Source organism: Ranitomeya variabilis, chromosome 5 (genome assembly GCF_051348905.1).
Source record: "Ranitomeya variabilis isolate aRanVar5 chromosome 5, aRanVar5.hap1, whole genome shotgun sequence".
NCBI lineage: Eukaryota > Metazoa > Chordata > Amphibia > Anura > Dendrobatidae > Ranitomeya > Ranitomeya variabilis.
In genome coordinates this window covers 484,376,267-484,398,652 of record NC_135236.1, presented here as the reverse complement: position 1 = coordinate 484,398,652, position 22,386 = coordinate 484,376,267, and the positions used below count along the sequence as shown (strand labels likewise).

Here is a 22,386-nt window from a genome sequence, read left to right as displayed (position 1 = left end):
ACCAGCATTTTCACTACATTGTGCATAGGGACATAGGTATCAGTCAGGGATGGCTCATGAATATTGAGGACTGATAGCTGCAGAAGATAACCAGGGAGTTATGAAAATAGTGCCAAGTAAGAAAATAGTATGTGATACGGCGCTAGAATCAGGATCTGTCACTGCTTCATGCCACCCTCAGAGAGCACGATAAGCCTGGTGCCGACTCCATTCAAACTGGTGCACTGAACGATTCAAGGACCAGTCCACTACCTTTACAGCATATCATCAGATAACTGGCCAGACCCCAGCATGGGAAATAGTGAAAGGTGTTTATGAAAAAGTAAAGCCATGATGTCAGTATGCTCTTCTCCTCTGTTATCATCCGAGTCCTAGTAGAAAGATTTTTTTGTCCATACACACAAGACGGGCAAGTGAGAGGATGTAGAACATAAAATATTGATCAGGCCAGGAATTGTGGAGGCATAAATGAAACAAGTGTCAGGTTCTCAGCTGTCACCACTGGGACTCTGTGCCCTGCACCATTGTAAGAACCCTGTCTGCATGCACAGTGAAGGAATTATTTGATTCCTTGCAGATTTTGTAAGTTTGCCCACTGACATAGACATGAACAGACTATAATTTTAAGGGTAGGTTAATTTTCACATTGAGAGATAGAATATCAAAATAAAATCTAGAAAATCTTATTGTAGAAATTAATTTGCATTTTGCAGTGAGAAATAAGTATTTGATCCCTCTGGCAAACAAGACTTAATACTTGGTGGCAAAACTCTTGTCGGCAAGCACAGCAGACAGATGTTTTTTGTAGTTGATGATGAGGTTTGCGCACATGTCAGGAGGAATTTTGGTCCACTCCTCTTTGCAGATCTCTAAATTATTAAGATTTTGAGGCTGTCGCTTGGCAACTCGGAGCTTCAACTCCCTCCATAAGTTTACTATGGGATTAAGGTCTGGAGACTGGCTAGGCCACTCCATGACCTTAATGTGCTTCTTTTTGATCCACTCCTTTGTTGCCTTGGCTGTATGTTTTGGTTCATTGTCTTGCTGGAAGACCCAGCCACGACCCATTTTTAACGTCCTGGTGGAGGGAAGGAGGTTGTCACTCAGGATTTTATGGTACATGGCGCCATCCATTCTCCCACTGAAGCGGTAACGCAGTCCTGTGCTCTTGGCAGAGAAAGACCCCAAAAACAATGTTTCCACCTCCATTCTTCACAGTGGGGATGGTGTTCTTTGGGTCATAGGCATTATTTCTCTTCATTCAAACACGACGAGTTGAGTTAATGTCAAAGACCTCAATTTTTGTCTCATTTAACCACAACACCTTCTCCCAATCACTCACAGATTCATCCAGATATTCATTGGCAAACTTCAGACGGGCCTGCACATGTGCCTTCTTGAGCAGGTGGACCTTACGGGCACTGCAGGATTTTAAATCTTTACGGCTTAATGTGTTACCAATGGTTTTCTTGGTGACTGTGGTCCCAGCTGTCTTGAAATCACAAACAAGTTCCCCCTGTGTAGTTTTAGGCTGATCGCTTACCTTCCACATGATCAAGGATACCCCACGAGGTGAGATTTTGCATGGTGCCCCAGATCGATGTCGATTGACAGTCATTTTGTATTTTTTCCATTTTCTTACTATTGCACCAACAGTTGTCTCCGTATCACCCAGTGTCTTACTTATGGTTTTGTAGCCCATTCCAGCTTTGTGCAGGTCTATGGTCTTGTCCCTGACATCCTTATAAAGCGCTTTGGTCTTGCTCATGTTGTAGAGGTTAGAGTCCGACTGATTAATTGAGTCTGTGGACAGGAGTCTTATATACAGGTGACTATGTAAGACAGCTGACTTTAATGCAGGCAACGAGTTGATTAGGAGCATCTAACTGGGCTGTAGATGCCAGAACTCTTAATGATTGGTAGGGGATCAAATAATTATTTCTCACTGCAAAATGCAAATAAATTTATACAATGTGATCTTCTGGATTTTATTTTTGATAGTCTATCTCTCAATGTTAAAATTAACCTACCCTTAAATTTATATACTGTTCGCGTTTGTCAGTGGGCAAACTTACAAAATCAGCAAGGGATCAAATAATTATTTCCTTCACTGTAAAGCACGGTAATCCACAGCTAAATGACGTGCTGTAAAGGATGCACTCACTGAGTGACATGTTTTAATCATGCAAACTTCTGTGATATGTAGACCAGTCCATCTCCTCTATCTCGTACATATAAACAGATCATTCCAAGCATGATCAAAAACATTGCACATCTCTAGAGGGCCAATCACACAAATATGACATTGCCATTGACTGTCATTCAACTGTGTTCATTAAAATAATAAAACTTGGCTCAAGTACAACATTCCTTTGATATGCTCTCATTTGTGCGAAGGCAAGCGAGCCAGCAGACTCATTCTGTCACTCTCAATCTCTGCACTGAAAATAGTTCAGTAATTAAAGGAAAAAATCCTACAGAAAATGCTCCTGCAGTAGAGGTTTCATCTTAGGAACTTCTACTAAACTATATATGCTACTGAAGTAAAGTAAAGAGAGAAATCTACAATCTGAAGGATTTTCATAAGATTTGATGCATATGGAACGAAAAGCTCTACTGCATCAATATGCTCCGGCATACAGTCTGCTTTTGTTTTGTTTTTAACCCCTTAATGAGAGCCAATTTGGCACTTAATGACCAAGCCAATTTTTACAATTCTGACCACTGTGTCACTTCATGAAGTTATAGCTCTGGAACGCTTCAACAGATCCCACCGATTACGAGACTGTTTTCTCGTGACATATTGTACTTCATGTTAGTGGTAAAATTTCTACAATATAACTTGCGTTTATTTATGAAAAAAAAAAAAACAAAAAACGAAATTTGGCAATTTTCAAGCTTAATTTTTGTAGCCTTAAATCAAGAGTGGTGTCACACAAAACAGTTGTTGACCAGCGATTTCACATTTTCCCAACAAAATTTACAAAACCATTTTTTTACGGACCACCTCACATTTGAAGTGAGTTTGGGGGGTCATTAAAACAGAAAATATCTGAAAGTGACACCATTCTAAAAACTTCACCCCTTATAAAGTGTGCAAAACCACATTCAAGAAGTTTATTAACCCTTCAGAGATGCTTCACGAGAACTAAAGCAATGTGGGAGGAAAAAATGAACATTTTACTTTTTTCACAAAAAATTTACTTTGGAACCAATTTTTTTTTTTATTTTCACAAGAGTATCAGGAGAAAATGGACAATACATTTTGTTGTGTTATTTCTACGGAGTACGCACATACCCCGGATGTAGGGGAAGCCCACTGTTTGGGAGCATGGCCGGGGTCAGGAGGGAGAACCGTTTGACTTTTTGAACGCAAAATTGTCTGGAATCAATGGTAGGAGCCAGGAGAAATTGCACAACAAATTTGTGGTCCATTTTCTCCTGATACCCTTGAGAAAATAAAATCGCTTGGGTCCAAAGTAATTTTTGTGAAAAAAGTAAAAAAAAATTCCTTTCATTTTTTTTCTTCCACATTGCTTTAGTTCTCGTGAAGCACCTGAAGGGTTAAGAAACTTCTTGAATGTGGTTTTGAGCACCTTGAGGGGTGCAGTTTTTAGAATGGTGTCACTTTTGGGTATTATCTTGACCCCTATGAACACTAGCAGGTTCTTGGATAATCAAGATACATAAAACGTAACTTTTACTATAATCACTTAAAAAGTGCAGACATATAGTGCAAACAAAGTGCTGGTACAAACAATAACAAAACACAAAAGCAGACAACGAATAAAATGCCTCAACTGCCCCGGTTAGGCTACGTTCACATTTGCGGTCAGCGCCGCAGCGTCGGGCGCCGCAGCGGCGCCGCATGCGTCATGCGCCCCTATACTTAACATGGGGGCGCATGGACATGCGTTGTGCTGCGTTTTGCGCCGCATGGCCGCAAGCGTTGGACGCAAGAAACGCTTCAAGTTGCATTTTTTTTGCGTCCAACTTGCGGGCAAAAACGACGCATGCGGCGCAAAACGCAGCGTTTTAGCGTGCGTTTTGCCGCGTTTTTGTTTGCGTTGTGCGCTGCGGCGCCGACGCTGCGGCGCACAACGCAAATGTGAACGTAGCCTTACACAAACAGAGCCGAATCTGGTCTCTATTTGGTTAGATCAAATATGAAAGGACGTTGCTCTCACAGAGTCTATCGTACCAAAGAGACAAGGGGAACCCCCCCTGAATAGATGGTTAATCATGTATACTCGATATACTCACAAGCAACAGTGGTACTTTACCACACACAAAGAAACCACACGCTGTCCAAACAATAAGCTAAGGTTGAGGAATGTTCCCTACATAACCTCAAAGTTTGGGGTGTAGTTTAAACCTATCGTAGATCTTGATAACGGTGGCAGTATTTTTAAGCGATATGCTTTATAAAAGAAATGCAGGATCTCGGATAAATATGTCCTGTAACACCGAAGATTCCCATTAAAACAGCTAGAATACAACTATACCGTTTCCCACATAGAAAATGAATATGCGCTGGCAGTGAATATTCATTTCTCTGTAATAGCGCAAACAGTGTCAGCCGCAGCAGTCGGCTCCTGCAGCTGCCGGCAGTCACGTGTGCCCGGTATTCAAGAGAAATGAATATTCACATCTCTCTACTCCCATGAATACAAGGTGAATATTCATTTCTCTTAAGTAGTAGTACATGTGACCGCCCGGCGGCTGACACTGTGCGTGCTACTTAACAGCAATGAATACCCACTGCTCTCCACGCAGTGGGGAGCGGTGAGTATTCCGGCAGCTGTGCTGTTTGTAAGCAGGGCATGACATCCCTGCCATGCGCTGCTTACAAGCATAAAGCAGCTGTTGGCACCGGAACAAGAAGCAGGAAGGCAAGCATATAGTGTGGATATATACTGTATAATTAATTTTTTTATGGGGCCATGCATACAAGCAAGGGGATGGGGGCCAATCATACAAGGATAGGGATGAAGAGCCATGCATACAAGGATAGGGATGAAGAGCCATGCATACAAGGATAGTGATGTGGAGCCATGCACACAAGGATAGGGATGAGGAGCCATGCCGACAAAGATAGGGATGAGGAGCCATGCAGACAAAGAAAGGGATGAGGAGCCATGCAGACCAGGATAGGGATGAGGAGCCAATCATACAAGGATAGGGATGAAGAGCCATGCATACAAGGATAGGGATGTGGAGCCATGCACACAAGGATAGGGATGAGGAGCCATGCAGACAAAGATAGGGATGAGGAGCCATGCAGACAAAGATAGGGATGAGGAGCCATGCAGACCAGGATGGAGATAAGGGGAAAATGCATACTAGGCTTATACTTGAGTCAATACGTTTTCCCAGTTTTGTGTGTAAAAATTAGGTGCCTCAGCTTATACTCGGTTAGTCTTATACTCAACTATATAGGGTAATTATTTATTTAATACCCCCGATACATAGATGGCAGATGCTGACTACAAATATCATCAGCGTTGCCTGGTCTCGCTGATATCAGGGAGACCAGGCGACAATGATGAGAGCTACATTCAGCAACTGGGAACACCGGCTGGTGTTAACAGTGTGGGAAAGGCCCAATAGTCAAAGGTTACCAGCCACCTCAATATTGATCGCAGAGAGACCAAGAGACAATGATGAGAGCTACATTCAGCACACGGCGCTACATTCAGCCCAGGCGCCAGTATGTGTCACACACAGATAGCACGGGTACTAGTTTTTCAAGTACCAGAAATATCAGGAAGTGTGAAGAAGCCCTTAGTGTGTATTTGATTCACATCTTCCAAATTTGCGTACAGAAAGTCAGTAATAAAATAATAGTACTAGCCAAGAAGATGAGGCGTAAAAAAAAAGTTCTCACCTACACATTGAGGAAAAGGTCTGTGCAGAAAACCTGCATTATGTGAACTTTTTCACAATGGAAGGGGTGAAATCTAATATCGAATTCTGCAAACTAACTGCACCATTTGCGGTTTGTCCATCAGACCATTGAGAGATCAATGTATTCCAAGATCTGTTGATTAAAGTGATCTTTGTTCCTGGGAAAACTCCTTTAAATCTTCTGCCGATCAGATAAGGTCAGGTTCTGAGGCTAATAAAATGAAGTTCCACAATTGGATGTATTTAAAAAAAAATGTTCCTGTGCTGAGATAATCTTATAGATGTGCCCCTGCTGTGTACTGTGTAATTGCTTTGTCTGACCGTGCAGGCACATGGTCTGATCATACCACATCTCCTGGGCAGGGGAGAAGAATAAAGGTACCTTCACACGAAACGACATCGCTAGCGATCCGTGACGTTGCAGCGTCCTCGCTAGCGATATCGTTTCGTTTGACACGCAGCAGCGATCAGGATCCTGCTGTGATGTCGCTGGTCGCTGAATAAAGTCCAGAACTTTATTTGGTCGTCCGATCGCTGTGTATCGTTGTGTTTGAAAGCAAAAGCAACGATACCAGCGATGTTTTACACTGGTAACCAGGGTAAACATCGGGTTACCAAGCGCAGGGCCGCGCTTAGTAACCCGATGTTTACCCTGGTTACCAGCGTAAAAGTAAAATAAACAAACAGTACATGCTCACCTGCTCGTCCTCCAGCGTCTGCTTCCTGACACTTACTGAGCGCCGGCCCTAAAGTGAAAATGAAAGCACAGCGGTGACGTCACCGCTCTGCTGTTAGGGCCGGCGCTCAGTAAGTGTCAGGAAGCAGACGCTGGGGGACGCGCAGGTGAGCATGTACTGTTTGTTTTTTTTACTTTTACGCTGGTAACCAGGGTAAACATCGGGTTACTAAGCGCGGCCCTGCGCTTAGCAACCCGATGTTTACCCTGGTTACCCGGGGACCTCGGCATCGTTGGTCGCTGGAGAGCGGTCTGTGTGACAGCTCCCCAGCGATCAAACAGCGACGCTGCAGCGATCGGCATTGTTGTCGCTATCGCTGCAGCGTCGCTTCGTGTGAAGGTACATTAAGGCCACGATCACACTTTGCGGCGTCCCTCTGCGGGTTCTCCCGCAGCAGAATTGATAAATGTGCAGGGCAAAACCGCTGCGGTTATCCCTGTAGATTTATTGCGGTTTGTTCCGCGGTTTCCGCTGCGGGTTTCCGCCTATACTATTGATGCTGCATATGCAGCAATATGCAGCATCAATAGTAATGTTAAAAATAATAAAAATTGGTTATACTCACCCTCTGATGTCCGGATCTCCTCGGCGCTGCACGCGGCGCTCCGGTTCCAAAGATGCTGTGCCGAGAAGGACCTTCGTGACGTCACGGTCATGTGACCCGGGCGTCATCACGGTCATGTGACCGCGACGTCACCGCAGGTCCTGTTCGCACAGCAACTCTGACCGGCCGGCCGCGTGCAGCGCTGAGAGGTGAGTATAACATGATTTATTTTTATTTTTATTCTTTTTTTTACCCCAAATATGGTTCCCAGGGCCTGGAGGAGAGTCTACTCTCCTCCACCCTGGGTACCACCCGCACATTAACCGCTTACTTCCCGCAACGTGGGCACAGCCCCATGCGGGAAGTAAGCGGTTCAATGCATTCCTATGGGTGCAGAATCGCAGCGATTCTGCACAAAGAAGTGACATGCTGCGGGGTTTTAAACCGCTGCGTTTCTGCGCGGTTTTTCCCGCAGCATGTGCACAGCGGTTTGCGGTTTCCATAGGGTTTACATGTAAATGGAAATGCTATGGAAACTGCTGCGGACCCGCAGCATCAAAATCGCCGCGGTTCCGCGGTAAAAACCGCAAAGTGTGAACATGGCCTAAAAGTGTGCAGACAGCACAGGGTCACAAATCATTTTTTCTGTGCAGTAATAATAATCTTTATTTTATATAGCGCTAACATATTACGCAGCGCTTTACAGTTTGTACACATTATCATCGCTGTCCCCGATGGGGCTCACAATCTAATTTCCCTATCAGTATGTCTTTGGAATGTGGGAGGAAACCGGAGTGCCCGGAGGAAACCCACGCAAACACGGAGAGAACATACAAACTCTTTGCAGATGTTGTCCAAGGTGGGATTAGAACCCAGGACTCCAGCGCTGCAAGGCTGCTGTGCTAACCACTGCGCCACCGTGCTGCCCAGTAAAATATTGTTTAAAAAACGGCGTCCTCCCCTGCCCAGGAGCTGAGGTATGATCAGACAGTACAAAGCAGAGGCACATTTATAAGATTATTATAGCACATGAGCATTATTTTTTTTAAACATCTAATTGTTGAACATATTTTTTCCCCAAGATCTATGGATTAAAATAAGCTTTGTTCATTGGAAACTCCTTTACGTAAAACTTACCAAAAATAAAGATTTTAAGAAATCTTCAAAAGATGTATTAAATGAAAGATACCCTTTTTACACCCAGAATTTCACCACTATTTTTAACCCTTTAATGACAGCCAATACGTCTTTTAACTGACTCGAGATAGAGACTATCTTCCCCATACAGGTGACAATCCAGCAGCTGTGGGCTGTACACTATAGCTGACAACTTGCTGCATCAGCCACAATCAGTGTTTGCACTGTCCAAATCTGTTCAACCCCTTAGATGCTGCTGTCAATAGTGACTACAATGTGGGGGCTTCCTCTTTATCCCAATTGGTGCCCTCAGATCAGGATTGTGTGGTCCCGATGTTTGCGATGGCAATTCATGGCCAAATAGCGGCCTAAAGGCCCCGTCACACTTAGCGACGCTAAAGCGATCCCGACAACGATACGACCTGTCAGGGATCGTTGCTGCGTCGCTATGTGGTCGCTGGTGAGATGTCAAACAGTGAGAACTTCCCAACGACGCAGCAGCGATGCGGCGACCTGTAGCGACCTGTACAACGAGTCTGACAGCTGATGTAATCTGTTCAGGAGTTAGCAGCATTTAGGTGGTAAAAATACACATTTTCATTCCTGTCATGCCACTTTGCATTAATACCTGAAAAGCACCTGAAGGGTTAATAAACTACCTGACTTCAGTTTTCAATATGTCAGGGGGTGTGGTTTTTAAAATGGTATCACTTTTGGGGGTTTCCCAATATACAGGACCCCTAAAGTCACTTCAAACATGGATAAGTCCCTAAAAAAATAAATGTTGTAAATTTCCCTTTAAACATGAAAAGTTAGTGCTACATTTTTAAACTCCCTAAAAATGCTAACAAAATAAAAGAACATTTTACAAATGGTGCTGATGTAAAGCAGACATGAGGGAAATGTTATTTATTAAGGTTTTGCTGTGGTATGACCATCTGGATTAAAGGGATAATCATTCAAAGTTTGAAAAATGCACATTTTTTAAGATTTTTCTCAAATTCCTGATACTTTTTTTTAATAATAAACACAAAACATATCGACCTAAATTTACCATTATCATAAAGTATAATGTGTCATGAAAAAATCTCAAAACCACTGGGATTAGTTGAAGCGTTCCAGAGTTATTACCACATAAAGTGACACTGGTCAGATTTCAAAAATTTGGCTCACTAAGGGGTTAAATCTTCCCAGAGTCTCTTACATCATCTAGATTTTAATAGAAGAACCTACTTTTAAAATTATGCAAAAAACATCTCAGCAATGATAAACCAGAGTCAGTTGTCCTTAACAAACAGCATAATAATTGTTCCATAAACAGATGGCACCGAGATCTCCAGTACCATGAGATACAATGAGGTCTCCTGACAACAGCATCCTTAACATTACACAAGCAAAACGGTTATTGACAGTCCTAGCAAACTCATGAAGAGCATTAGAGCTTTTGGACCCCAAACTATGGCCAGATGTTAATTGCTTTGAGAAGTCTGAAAAGTCAAAACTTTTGCGCTAAACAGGAGTTGTGCAAAAATGTTAACTTTTCGCATTATCATGTTAGTTTTGACCAGCTTCACCAATAAGGGGAGAGCTATGGCGGAACAAGGGCACAACACAACAGCTTGTCGAACTCATGACGAGCTGTAATGTTTCTTAAACCAGAACTCTTTCTCCAGTCCCCGACTGGAGTAAAATTTGTGGAGGGGATCACACCACTTGTCAGATGGTTCCGAATGATTAAGAGGCATGTGCTTCGTAATGAATCAGAAGCATTCCCCCTCATCAATGCTGGCGAGAATATTACCACTCCTGATGAATCGGGCCCATGCATTTTCCATCCTGAGTCTAGGCCTAGGCATTACAGAATGCTGTAGATAAGCTCCTGATGCCAGTGGGCTTAGCTCACCTTCGATTTTGGGGGTGACAAGTTCCCTTTAACGAGCCTTGTCACATTTAGACGGTGGTCATCACAGCTACTGTTCTCCTTCCCCAATGAAGCCGTGTATGCGGTGGAATAATTTTTTTGGGGGGGACATATTATTCATGTTTATAGCTCCATGGCGCTTTACATGTGAAAAAGACGCATACATAGACAAGTACAATAAACATGAGCAATACAAGGCACACACAAGTACAGGGGGAGAGATGACCCTGCCCGTGAGGGCTCACAGTCTACAGGGAATGGGTGAGGATACTAGGAGAGGGTAGAGCTGGTCGTGCAGCGATTCAGCAGGCTAAGGATCACTGCAGTTTGCAGGCTTGTCGGAAGAGGTAGGTCTTCAGGCTCTTTTTGAAGGTATCCGTGGTAGGCGAGAGTCTGATGTGTTGGGGTAGAGCGTTCCAGAGTATGGGGGAAACAAGGGAGAATTCTTGTATGCGGTTGTGGGAAGAAGAGATAAGAGGGGAGTAGAGCAGGAGATCTTGAGAGGATCGAAGCTTGCATGTAGGCAAGAACCGGGAGACCATGTCACAGATGTATGGAGGAGACAGGTTGTGGATGGCTTTGTATGCCATAGTTAGGGTTTTGAACTGGAGCCTCTGGACAATAGGAAGCCAGTGAAGGGCCTGGCAGAGAGGAGAGGCTGGGGAATAACAGGGAGACAGGTGGATTAGTCGAGAGGCAGAGTTTAGGATAGATTAGAGTGGTGCAAGAGTGCTAGAGGGGAGTCCAGAGAGTAGGAGGTTGCAATAGTTGAGGTGGGAGATGATGAAGGCATGCAAGAGCAATTTTGCAGTTTCTTGGTCAAGGAATGTACGGATCCGGGAAATATTTTTGAGTAGGAGTCGGGAGGAGGAGGCAAGGGCTTGGATATGTGGCTAGAAAGAGAGGGCAGAGTCGAGGATCACCCCAAGGCACCTAGCATATGCGGAACTGGGGAAAGTGAGCAGCCATTGACATTGATGGTTAGGTCCGGTGGAGGGGTAGAGTGTGATGGGGGCAATATTAGTGAATTGATTAAAAGAATCTGCCCCTAATTGCTACCAGTAATACCCTTGTTTAATTTATCTTTATTAAAAGTTAAAGAAATTGTTCAAAACTTCGGCACCTTCTTCTTATAACCCTCGCTTGTGCCCAATAAAACCTGTATTTCCCTCACACGCCGGCACTGCGGTGTCTGAACCCACTCTACCTGGTAGCTCTCATGCGTTGCTGTGACACAATGCAGGGCCCCAATCAGCGCTGGAGCCACTTTCTTCGCCTTTGGACAAATCAAACATGAAGAGGGGAAGTCCAGGTTCACCTGCAGACCGTACCATCCTTTTCATGATTGATTTGTCCAAAGGCAAAGAAAGTAGTGCCAGCGCTGATTGGGACCCTGCGTTATGTGTCACAACACCGCACAAGAGCGTGTCCTGACACTGCAGAACGGCACTGATACGAGAGGCAAGTATAGGCTTTATTATTTTATGGGGGCCAAACATTTTGATTAAAAAGGGGTTGTCCTAGTAGTGGAAAACCTCTAAGTTTTATGACCTGTTAGTGGGGATTATGCAATTTGGTTCTGCCTTTCTGTTTTTTATTAGTAATATATCCCCCCAGGTCATTTGTACCCCACTGGTTTTTCTTTTTTAGTTTGTAATATGAAAACTTGTGACAGATACACTTTCATATGAATCTTTTAGAATTAAATTATTTCTGATTTCAAGCTGGACAGTAAATTAGAATATGACACATACTATGTGAAAAAAAATACATATTCCCATACATACTAGGAAACGCTTTAAAAGATTCGCCATACAAAACTGCACTTACCGTTGTCTTTGCTGCTGTTCTCCTCTATGGTCATCTGCTCCGCCAGTTCAGATAAAGACTCATCTATTGTCTGGCTGCCTCTCAGGGTTAGTGAAAGTCGCCTCTTAAACTTTTTCATGGTTCAGGTAAAAAAAATGAGCACAGCACAAGGAAGCCTGTAAAAGAAAGATAGCCATTTAGACGACCAAAAAAACCATTAGATGGGCTGCAAGGTTAAAACAAAAATCAAATTCATTCTACCGTCATCTCCAAAAATGTTAGTACATGTGCAATTTTAGAATAAGACAAGACACGCTCGATTTTCACAAGTTTTACAAGTCAATAAAGCCGTCCAGTAGACGTAGCCAATGAAGTCATAACCAAGCCTCTAATTAAAAGCAAGTATACACACACATATTAAGGGCAAGGTTTACAGACTTACATTAAGCACGACCCATTTAAAATCTCATTCAATGACAAAGTGCATCATAAACGAAAAAAGGTTAGATACAGTCCAACATTTGCTAGAGCGAGGAAGAATAAAACGTCAGTTATAAGTAGCACATAAATGGCGACTCTTCATACAGATAAGAGTATAAAGGAGAATTGAGAGTCAAAACTGGCCAATATAGGGTTACAATTAGTTAAATTTTATTTCAAAAAGATCAAATGCATAAAAATACCATCAAGTAATAAATAATTATATAACAACTAGCAACTACATCCTAAGTACATCAAAACAGCTTTCCAGGAAATGACAGGACACAGGTAAATGCAAAAAACACTACTTCCCAATCATGTGCATATCAGTAAATACTATTCCACATATGGGACCTGCTATCAGTGGCAAGCGGTGATTAAACCAAGTAGTCTGCTATAAAGTGCGTTGTCTGCAGAAATCCCCACACATCATGAAGCCGTCATTATTAGTATGAGGAACAAACATGATTAAATGGATTTACCCATGTGTGTGCAGGCGTCCTGTGTAGATCCTGGATCGCGAACCCCAACGCGCGTTTCGCGTGCAAGTCTCGTCGCTTCCTCAGGGGGCGTGGCTTAGTGTGGATCTCACTGTGGTTTAAATAAGGCTTCCTTCCGATCATGTGATTGTGCGATTGTAAACAAGTGCGCATGCGTGAAGCGCTGACGCCTGCCCCGCACTGCGCACCAAGCCTCAATCCCCTGCAGGTCTCGGTCACGTGAGCGGGCAGGCGCCACACCCACATCACGCGACCCGGGACACTGAAGGAGAGAGAAGGCGACGCGCAGCCGGCTACAAGCATCAGCGTACTATACATTAAGGTGACAGTGCCTATAAAGTGCAATAGTGAAAGCAATTTGCCATATAGCTATATGGTTATATAATCATATTTGGGGAATAATCTATATATTATTATAGATGTATATATTTATTTGATGATCATCATACATGCTATTTTAGGTATCATTTATGAGGTATGATTTATGGCATATTATATATTATGAATCATCATAATACACATTTAGCACATTTGGTACTTGTTTGTTTCATTATATATTAATTTCACTTTTATTAAAATATTCAGTTTATGCGGTAATAATATATAGATTATTCCCCAAATATGATTATATAACCATATAGCTATATGGCAAATTGCTTTCACTATTGCACTTTATAGGCACTGTCACCTTAATGTATAGTACGCTGATGCTTGTAGCCGGCTGCGCGTCGCCTTCTCTCTCCTTCAGTGTCCCGGGTCGCGTGATGTGGGTGTGGCGCCTGCCCGCTCACGTGACCGAGACCTGCAGGGGATTGAGGCTTGGTGCGCAGTGCGGGGCAGGCGTCAGCGCTTCACGCATGCGCACTTGTTTACAATCGCACAATCACATGATCGGAAGGAAGCCTTATTTAAACCACAGTGAGATCCACACTAAGCCACGCCCCCTGAGGAAGCGACGAGACTTGCACGCGAAACGCGCGTTGGGGTTCGCGATCCAGGATCTACACAGGACGCCTGCACACACATGGGTAAATCCATTTAATCATGTTTGTTCCTCATACTAATAATGACGGCTTCATGATGTGTGGGGATTTCTGCAGACAACGCACTTTATAGCAGACTACTTGGTTTAATCACCGCTTGCCACTGATAGCAGGTCCCATATGTGGAATAGTATTTACTGATATGCACATGATTGGGAAGTAGTGTTTTTTGCATTTACCTGTGTCCTGTCATTTCCTGGAAAGCTGTTTTGATGTACTTAGGATGTAGTTGCTAGTTGTTATATAATTATTTATTACTTGATGGTATTTTTATGCATTTGATCTTTTTGAAATAAAATTTAACTAATTGTAACCCTATATTGGCCAGTTTTGACTCTCAATTCTCCTTTATACTCTTATTTGCTAGAGCGAGCAGCCTGATCGAGAAACCCAGAATACAATGCCTTGCCTGCCAAGAACACAGGCTGGGAGAGCAACAAAACCGTTACAGCTCATTCTGGCCGCAGCAGAAAACCAAGACTAGCACCCAATTTTTCAAAATACAGAAAGAGACAGAGCTCCCTGTACCAAGCAGGCCACTACAGCACTAGCCATCATGAAATGTCGATGACAGTGAAAAAAAAGTCCCCCATGCCAGAAGTGATGATGAAAGCTGCCCTAATGCTCAGAAGATGGCGCCGCAGTCATTCTCCGCATGTTTCATATGTTGGGGTGCACTACACCCAATTTTTTGATGATGCCAGGCTCCTGCACCATTACACCAGTGACCTTTTGAATTGAGAGTCCTCAGTCTACACTATATTTCTTTCCTGCACCAGTGACCTTGGCATTCGGTTACTCTATACTTCCTGCCTCCGATGCTGTAATCAGTTGATGCAATTTACTTAAAAAGGAAATCTGTCAGCAAGATCAACCCCCCAAACCACAGATGCAGGCACACAGATCTTTGAAATGTAAACCAAGTAACGCCTTATTATCTTCTATCTGTTGCTGCAGTCCCTAGAAATGAGCATTTTCATTCATATGCAAATGAGGTGATAAGTGCTGCAGGTATAAAGGAGCATTCCTGAGTCTCAGCCTCCTGAAGTTGCTCCCATACCCAGCTTCAGCCTCTTTAGTCTGATTGACAGAGCACCATCCGATTTCCTTGCTTGCTACTCCATCTCATATAGTGAGCCATCAAACAAGTGAAAGAGGCTGGTGGACAAAACCTCCGGAGGCCAAGGCTTAGGAAGTGCTCTGTCATGCCCCAGAAGACTTAACATGGCATTTGCCTGGAAATGCTAATTCTCGGGAATACAGCAAAAGATGATTTGAAGGCATCAATGTATTTACATTTTAATGCCAAGCATGCCCATATATGCGGTGTGGGAGGTTGATCCTACCCCTCAGATCAGATTCTATATTGTCTGTAATATACCATTATGTGCATGTGTCAAATCTGCAACCCAGTATATGATCCAGATAATGGGCCATACATAAGATATTACTGTCTCACCTAAATTCCCTGAAGAGGACACGGTCATACTGTTCAAAGTATATTACAGTAGCAAGGCTGAAAGGCAATGCGCACACCAGAATTGCTGGAGATTTTCTACCCGGATATTGAGGCAGAAAATCTGAAGCATTTTATAGTAGCAGTACGTTGTATAAAAATGTTCATTAACAAGAAAAGAGGAAAATGGCCACAAGTAAATATACACCAGGTTTTTTTGTCCGCACATCCCATATACTTTCCTTTAAAGGGAACCTGTCACCACGTTTTTGGAAGATGGGATAAAAATAGCGTTAAATAGGGGCAGAGGTGGGCATTACATTAGTGTGTTTGTTATGCGTTTATTACCCACCTAAGTTGCCGAAATACCTTTGCAAAGTCTCCGTTTTCGCCTGTCAATCAGGCTGGTCTGGTCAAAAGGGCGTCTTGTCTTCCCCCAGATTTTGCGTAGTTTTCCGTTGGTGGCGTAGTGGTGTGCGCATGCCCAAAGTCCTGAATCCTCTGCCAGGGGATTTAAAAGAGCGCGCTGTTCGTTTTCATTGGTGATCGGTGGGCGCGGCCATCTTCCTTTGGCCGCGCGTGCGCAGAAGCGGCGCTCTGCTGGCCGCGGCTTCAGGAAAATGGCCGCGGGATGCCGCGCGTGCGCAGATGGATATCGCGGCGGCCATTTTCCTGAAGCCGCGGCCAGCAGAGCGCCGCTTCTGCGCACGCGCGGCCAAAGGAAGATGGCCGCGCCCACCGATCACCAATGAAAACGAACAGCGCGCTCTTTTAAATCCCCTGGCAGAGGATTCGGGACCTTGGGCATGCGCACACCACTACGCCACCAACGGAAAACTACGCAAAATCTGGGGGAAGACAACGCCCTTTTGACCAGACCAGCCTGATTGACAGGCGAAAACGGAGACTTTGCAAAGGTATTTCGGCAACTTAGGTGGGTAATAAACGCATAACAAACACACTAATGTAATGCCCACCTCTGCCCCTATTTAACGCTATTTTTATCCCATCCTCCAAAAACGTGGTGACAGGTTCCCTTTAATAATTATACAATCCCTGTACAGAGCCCAGGGCGTTAAGATAAACCTTTCAAGTAAGGCCCCTTTCACACATGAGGTTTTTGCTGTCGGGCACAATCCGGCGAATTTTGAAAAATAACGGATCTGGCAAAAGTTGCTGCCGGATCCGTTTTTTTCTCATAGGCTTGTGTTAGCGCCCGATGGCCTCATGTTTCACCCGTTTTTTGCTGGATCCGTCCAAAGTTAGTTTTTAGAGAGAACGTACATGGGAATGTTTTTTTTCTGTCTGGCAAAAACCGCAGAGTGTCTGATCCAGCAAAAAACGTATGAAATGTGAGGTGAAATGATTGAATCCGTTTGTTTTTGTTTTTTTTATATATATACACAAATCACGCATTTTACTTTCTGGAAATTTGCAACGAATCTGTTTTTTTTTTTCAAAATTAGCCAAATTGTGCCTGACGGCTAAAAACTGATGTGAGAAACAGGCCTAACAGTACAACTTTTTCACCGGTCTGCCCATGTAGGCACAGTCCTGCACATCTGAAGCATCCAGCAAAGACTTTCTATTCACCAGGTCATCACATTCCTACAAAACAGAGCAAATTACACAAAATAAAAGAATGTGTTACAGTCACAACAGTCTTCGGACATTACTGCACCACGAAGAGCGTCAGACACTAAGGACAGTCATATGCTCAATAAAAAAAAAAAGAAAGGAGCCAATCGCTTTCTGTCCAGACTAAGAGCTTGCAAAAGATTTCTACAACTGCTGTACAGTATCCCGCTCTAAACTGAAAACTACAAGTCACTGGGACAAGGAGAAAATGGGAGTCCAAATAGCCAATAAAAAAATCTCAAAATTTTATTTTAACAAAAATATTGTACAGAAAAAATCAAAAACAAAAATCATAAATATATATAACCTATACAGTACATGGGTCTTTAGTTGCTGGATGGTTAAATCCACAGGTGCACAACTAGGGCCGAAGAAAAGGACAGGATGTATACACATATGGGGTGCAGCCACAGGGCATATCATTTAGTTTACAATGGACTCTAGTATATCATATATACACACACAATAGAGTGTGTCATAACAGTCCACCACAGTATTAATGCAATAATCCCCATGCCTGGCTGCTTACCCCATAATTAATACGTTATCATGTTAAGTAGAACGTGATTAATTACCCATGTCGTTGGTTAGTCCTGCCTTTGCCTCGGCCACGTACCCCGACGCGCGTTTCGCGTTCAAAATACTGCTTCCTCAGGGGGCGTGACTAACCAACAACATGGGTAATTAATCACTTTCTACTTAACATGATAACGTATTAATGATGGGGTAAGCAGCCAGGCACGGGGATTATTACATTAATACTGTGGTAGACTGTTATGACACACTCTTTTGTGTATATATGATATACTAGAGTCCATTGTAAACTAAATGACATGCCCTGTGGCTGCACCCCATATGTGTATACATCCTGTCCTTTTCGTCGGCCCTAGTTGTGCACCTGTGGATTTAACCATCCAGCAACTAAAGACCCATGTATTGTATAGGTTATATATATTTATGATTTTTGTTTATTTGATTTTTTCTGTTCAATATTTTTGCTAAAATAAAATTTTGAGATTTTTATTGGCTATTTGGACTCAATTTTCTCCTTGTGTAGATACATATAGTGAGTGGCTTTGTACATGGGTACACGGTATTACATTTCTGATAAATTTATGTGAAGTCACTGGGACAGTTGGCCACACACACACAAAAACAAAATACCATCCCGTGCATCTTCGGACATGTCAGGCATGGAAGATAGCGTTAGAGAGGTTGCCCAGCACTAGAAAACATGACTGCTTTCTTTTAAAAACAGTGTCACTCCTGACGTTACAGCGCGTTCCTTCACTACAGTTAATGGCCCTTAACTGCAATACTATTCACAGCCTTTAGGCAGATGTGGCGCTGTTTTACAAGAAAACAGTCATGTTTTTGGAGCACTGGACATCGCGTTATGTGCCATTACCAGTTCAATTAAAATTGGCTGCCAACTCTGAGCACAGTATTTAATGTGTAGGTGACATGATCAATACCCAGATCTCACAAATTAGTGATCTTACATCAGCATAATATTAAGGAGTGAATGAAAAACGCACACCACCATTACCATGGCTGTCCAAATACAACTGCAATCAGTAAAAATGATGAATAAATGATGATCTCCTGTGGGACTCATGCAGGGGAGTCTGGTTACTAAAGTCAGCACTTTTTGCACTTGTTTGTACCAAATAGTATTTTTTCCCTGCTCTGATCATCTCCTCAGCAGGGGCTTGTGTGCGGACAAACTGCACATTTCCCTTTGATGTAATGTAAATTTGCTAATTCATCCTGAGTGGCTCGCTGACTTGCATTAATTCACCAGCATATTCATTTCTTAATGCCACAATTCATGGCAGGAATTATTTTTCTAATTAGGTACTTGAAAACACTCATTAGCTACTAAAGAATAGCAGATTTAGCCATCATCCAGTATCCAGTACCGTAAGTAGGAAGCCAGAACATGAAGCTGCATCACATTCTGCATGTGGGCTATATACTGCCTTTCAGACCTAGCAAATAAAAACACAAAAGCCCAATTCATGAAGACTGCCGATCTGTACACGAGTCTTCAAGAAGGGAGCACAGGAGTAAGATGCTCCAAATTCATTAAAAACAATGTTAGCAGGTTTCATAGAACTATTCCGAGAGCGGGACAGTGTAGGGCAGAGACCATGATTCCAACAATGTATCAGTGCTTTATCAGTACCGGCCTGCAAAACACCACTCATTAACAGCGCTCTGTGTACACTGTGCATATGCAGAAAGCGGCCAATCACTGGTGTGAGCAGGGTACCACAGAGCTCAGCATTCAGAGAACTGGGAGATCAGCAGCAGATAAAACAGTTTTTAATAAAGCCAGCAGCACCCAGGAAAGTAAATGATACATTGCTGGAATAAGGCTCTCTGCCTCTACATCATGCTTCCATCAGCATGGTAGCAGACACCTAATGCTAGACTCCCTTTTATATCATATCATTCAGCTGCCATGCAATGTTGTAAGCAGTGTACTCCAGTTAGGGACTAGAGTACATCTGTAGTAAATTACACCGCATTTGATGCATCATTTCTGATAAACTCTAAGCCAATGACCTCTCACCCCCCACCTTTATGCTATGCTGCACCCACTCTTCAAAGTGGTGTAGGAGCTGTCCACAAGCATACGGTAAACTGTTTTATGACTCAAGGAAATCGCATTGCACAACATCTCCAATAAACTGCCAGCCAACACTTTCCAAGTCGTCCATGACAAAATATTCCAGCTTGTTGTATGGGTACTTCGCATTGGGTGTCCAATTAGTGCTGTTAAAATTATAGGAACGTCACTAGTAGTAGGGTAGCGTACGCGGCTGTTTTTTGCTTCATTATTGGGGCTTATTCATACATTTTGGGGATGTTGGTTTTCATGAGACAAGCCCAAACTCTTGTTCCACCTCTGAATGAAGTGAAGATTTCTAAAGGTATCGAGATGGTAAGTAATCACTAAAACCCCAGTAAATTTTAGGAATAAAGTCAGTTGTCAGGTAGTTGATACTTTTTCAGGGTGATTTCGCCTGGAACCCAGCTAAATAAGAGTGCTAGAACAACAATGAACATGGTGCACAGCAATGGCAAAACAGCTTGCTGTGTAAATGTTCCAGCTTTAGTTACATTTTTTTACAGCTTCAGGATTTTTGGCTAAAAGTAGTGACTGGTCAATTAATACAAAATTTGGTGGCTAAAAAAGTTGCTTTAGGAAATGCACCACTGATGTTTCCTGAAGTGTCCTCCGATAGCAATAACCTTGTGGGTACGACAGTGTTTGAAAGACACTGGGAATTTTGGAGATTGAGCTAGAACTTACCCATTAGCTCAAAATCCATTCAGTATTTTCCTTGTAGATCTGGCTGATAAAGATCACTGGCAACAAGCACAAAAAACGTGACTAGAAACGGAAGAAGTGACTGCAGAACATGCATGAAAAACATACAAAGGTCCAGCAATATATTGGCAGTGAGGATTAAGCTAAGTACACGCCAGTTCATTTGTTTATCGCTATAGAACAGTTCTAGGACATGGAAATTGCTTTATATCCAGAAATTAGCTGCATGCATTCACCAAATAATCAGTGACTAGGTTTACAGAGGTGGAGGTTTATGACGCTTGTTCTAAAGTGGTAAGGTGTAAAGACATGTATAGATAAAGATTTTATTATATGTACAAAAAAAAAGATACAATATTGTGGAAAGCGTTACAGGGCAATAATAGAAATGCATGAACTCAAGAAAAGCCTTTGTTTTCAGGTCAAGAAAATCTGCGGTGTTTAAAACCCTAGCACGCATACCTGGGGCCTCGCAGGCCTGCCAGGTTACTTGTTTTCTATTTTCTGTAAAAGTACTTTAGGTAGAATTTTGAAAATCTAGGTAATCCTCAGGTATATAGTTGTTAGTAATTTCCAGTTATTCATATATTTTTATGTTACAGACATTTCGGTATAACAACTTTTTTTGGGACTACCCCATATTCACGCACCTGGGGCCTTTTAGGCCTGTACTAGGTTTACATGTGATACTCAGTCTTTTTGTCTGTATTGTTGCTGGGGAAGAACTTTTATGAGTTTGCTATTGCTGGGAAGAGTGTGGATTCTGCATGACAACATAAAAAGAATAAAAATAAGAAAAATAAGAAAAAAAAAAAAAAAGAATAAAAATATTACAATGGATAATTACTTTACCAATTCTGAAATGGCCAACTTTTTGCTTCAAAAGCAACTTACACTTGTTGGTACTATGAGGCCAAACCGCTGCGAAATTCCTCCAATCATGAAGCACAATGCACAGCGAACAATCTACGAGAGTGTATTCGGTTTCTGCAATCAAGCAACGATGGTGTCTTATAAAGCCAAGAAAGAAAAATCCGTGATATTACTGAGTACAATGCATCATGATGGAAGTATTGACACCAATGACAGGAAAAAAAAAACCTGAAATCATACTGCATTGTAATAAGACAAAAGGAGGTGTCGACAAGATGGACGAAATGATTGGAGAGTATTCGTGCAAAAGGCAGACTAAACGTTGTCCCGTTGCCCTTTTTTCCAATATCCTTGATGTGTCAGCGCTCAATAGCTACATTGTTTATTGTCAAACTAATCCAAAATTCCATGCCAACAGGAAAGACAAGAGACGTCTATTTTTGACAGAACTTTGTTATGAACTTCTGATGCCTACTATGATGGAGAGAAGCAGCATGATATGCTTATCAAGGCAAATTACGGAGGCAATGATCCGATGTGGAATACGCTTTCTGGAACATCCAGAGCAAAGAGAAAAAAAAAAGAAAGCGCTGCTGTATTTGTCCAGCAAAGAAGGAAAGAAAATCAGAGTGTTTCTCTTCTACTTGCGGACAAAATGTATGCGAGGAACATTCAGCCGAAAAAATAATATGCGAGAATTGTCGGGGGAATATGTAAAGTTACAAATAAATATTCCTGCACCAAGTTTGCTACAACCAAAAAATGTTTTCATTAAAAAATTGCATATAGAATGCCTATATTTGGCGTGTTACTTTTTTGTTGTTTTATGCACATAATTATGTTTTGAAATATACACATCTTAGGCTGTGTTCCCAGTAGCGCTGGGGTTCGCCAGAAGGGGATCCATAATGGATCTGACCTCCTGGTAACTCCAGCTAAGGCTGCCGGAATGGCGGGATTCCGCCAGCCTTAGCTGGGGTCAGCAGGAGGTCAGATCCATT

The 22,386-nt window shown here is 42.7% G+C and overlaps 1 protein-coding gene across 4 annotated transcripts in view; it reads right to left on the bottom strand.

Annotated features, from left to right (window-relative positions):
• CDK17 (cyclin dependent kinase 17) overlaps positions 1 to 22,386 on the bottom strand; it is a 226,138-nt gene that overhangs the window by 107,004 nt on the left and 96,748 nt on the right. For all 4 annotated transcript variants that reach the window (XM_077265524.1, XM_077265527.1, XM_077265528.1 and 1 more), the window contains exon 2: positions 12,077 to 12,231. In XM_077265524.1, the coding sequence (XP_077121639.1) occupies positions 12,077 to 12,194 (118 nt within the window). In that variant the 5' untranslated portion in view covers positions 12,195 to 12,231. The remainder of the gene's footprint in view (positions 1 to 12,076; positions 12,232 to 22,386) is intronic.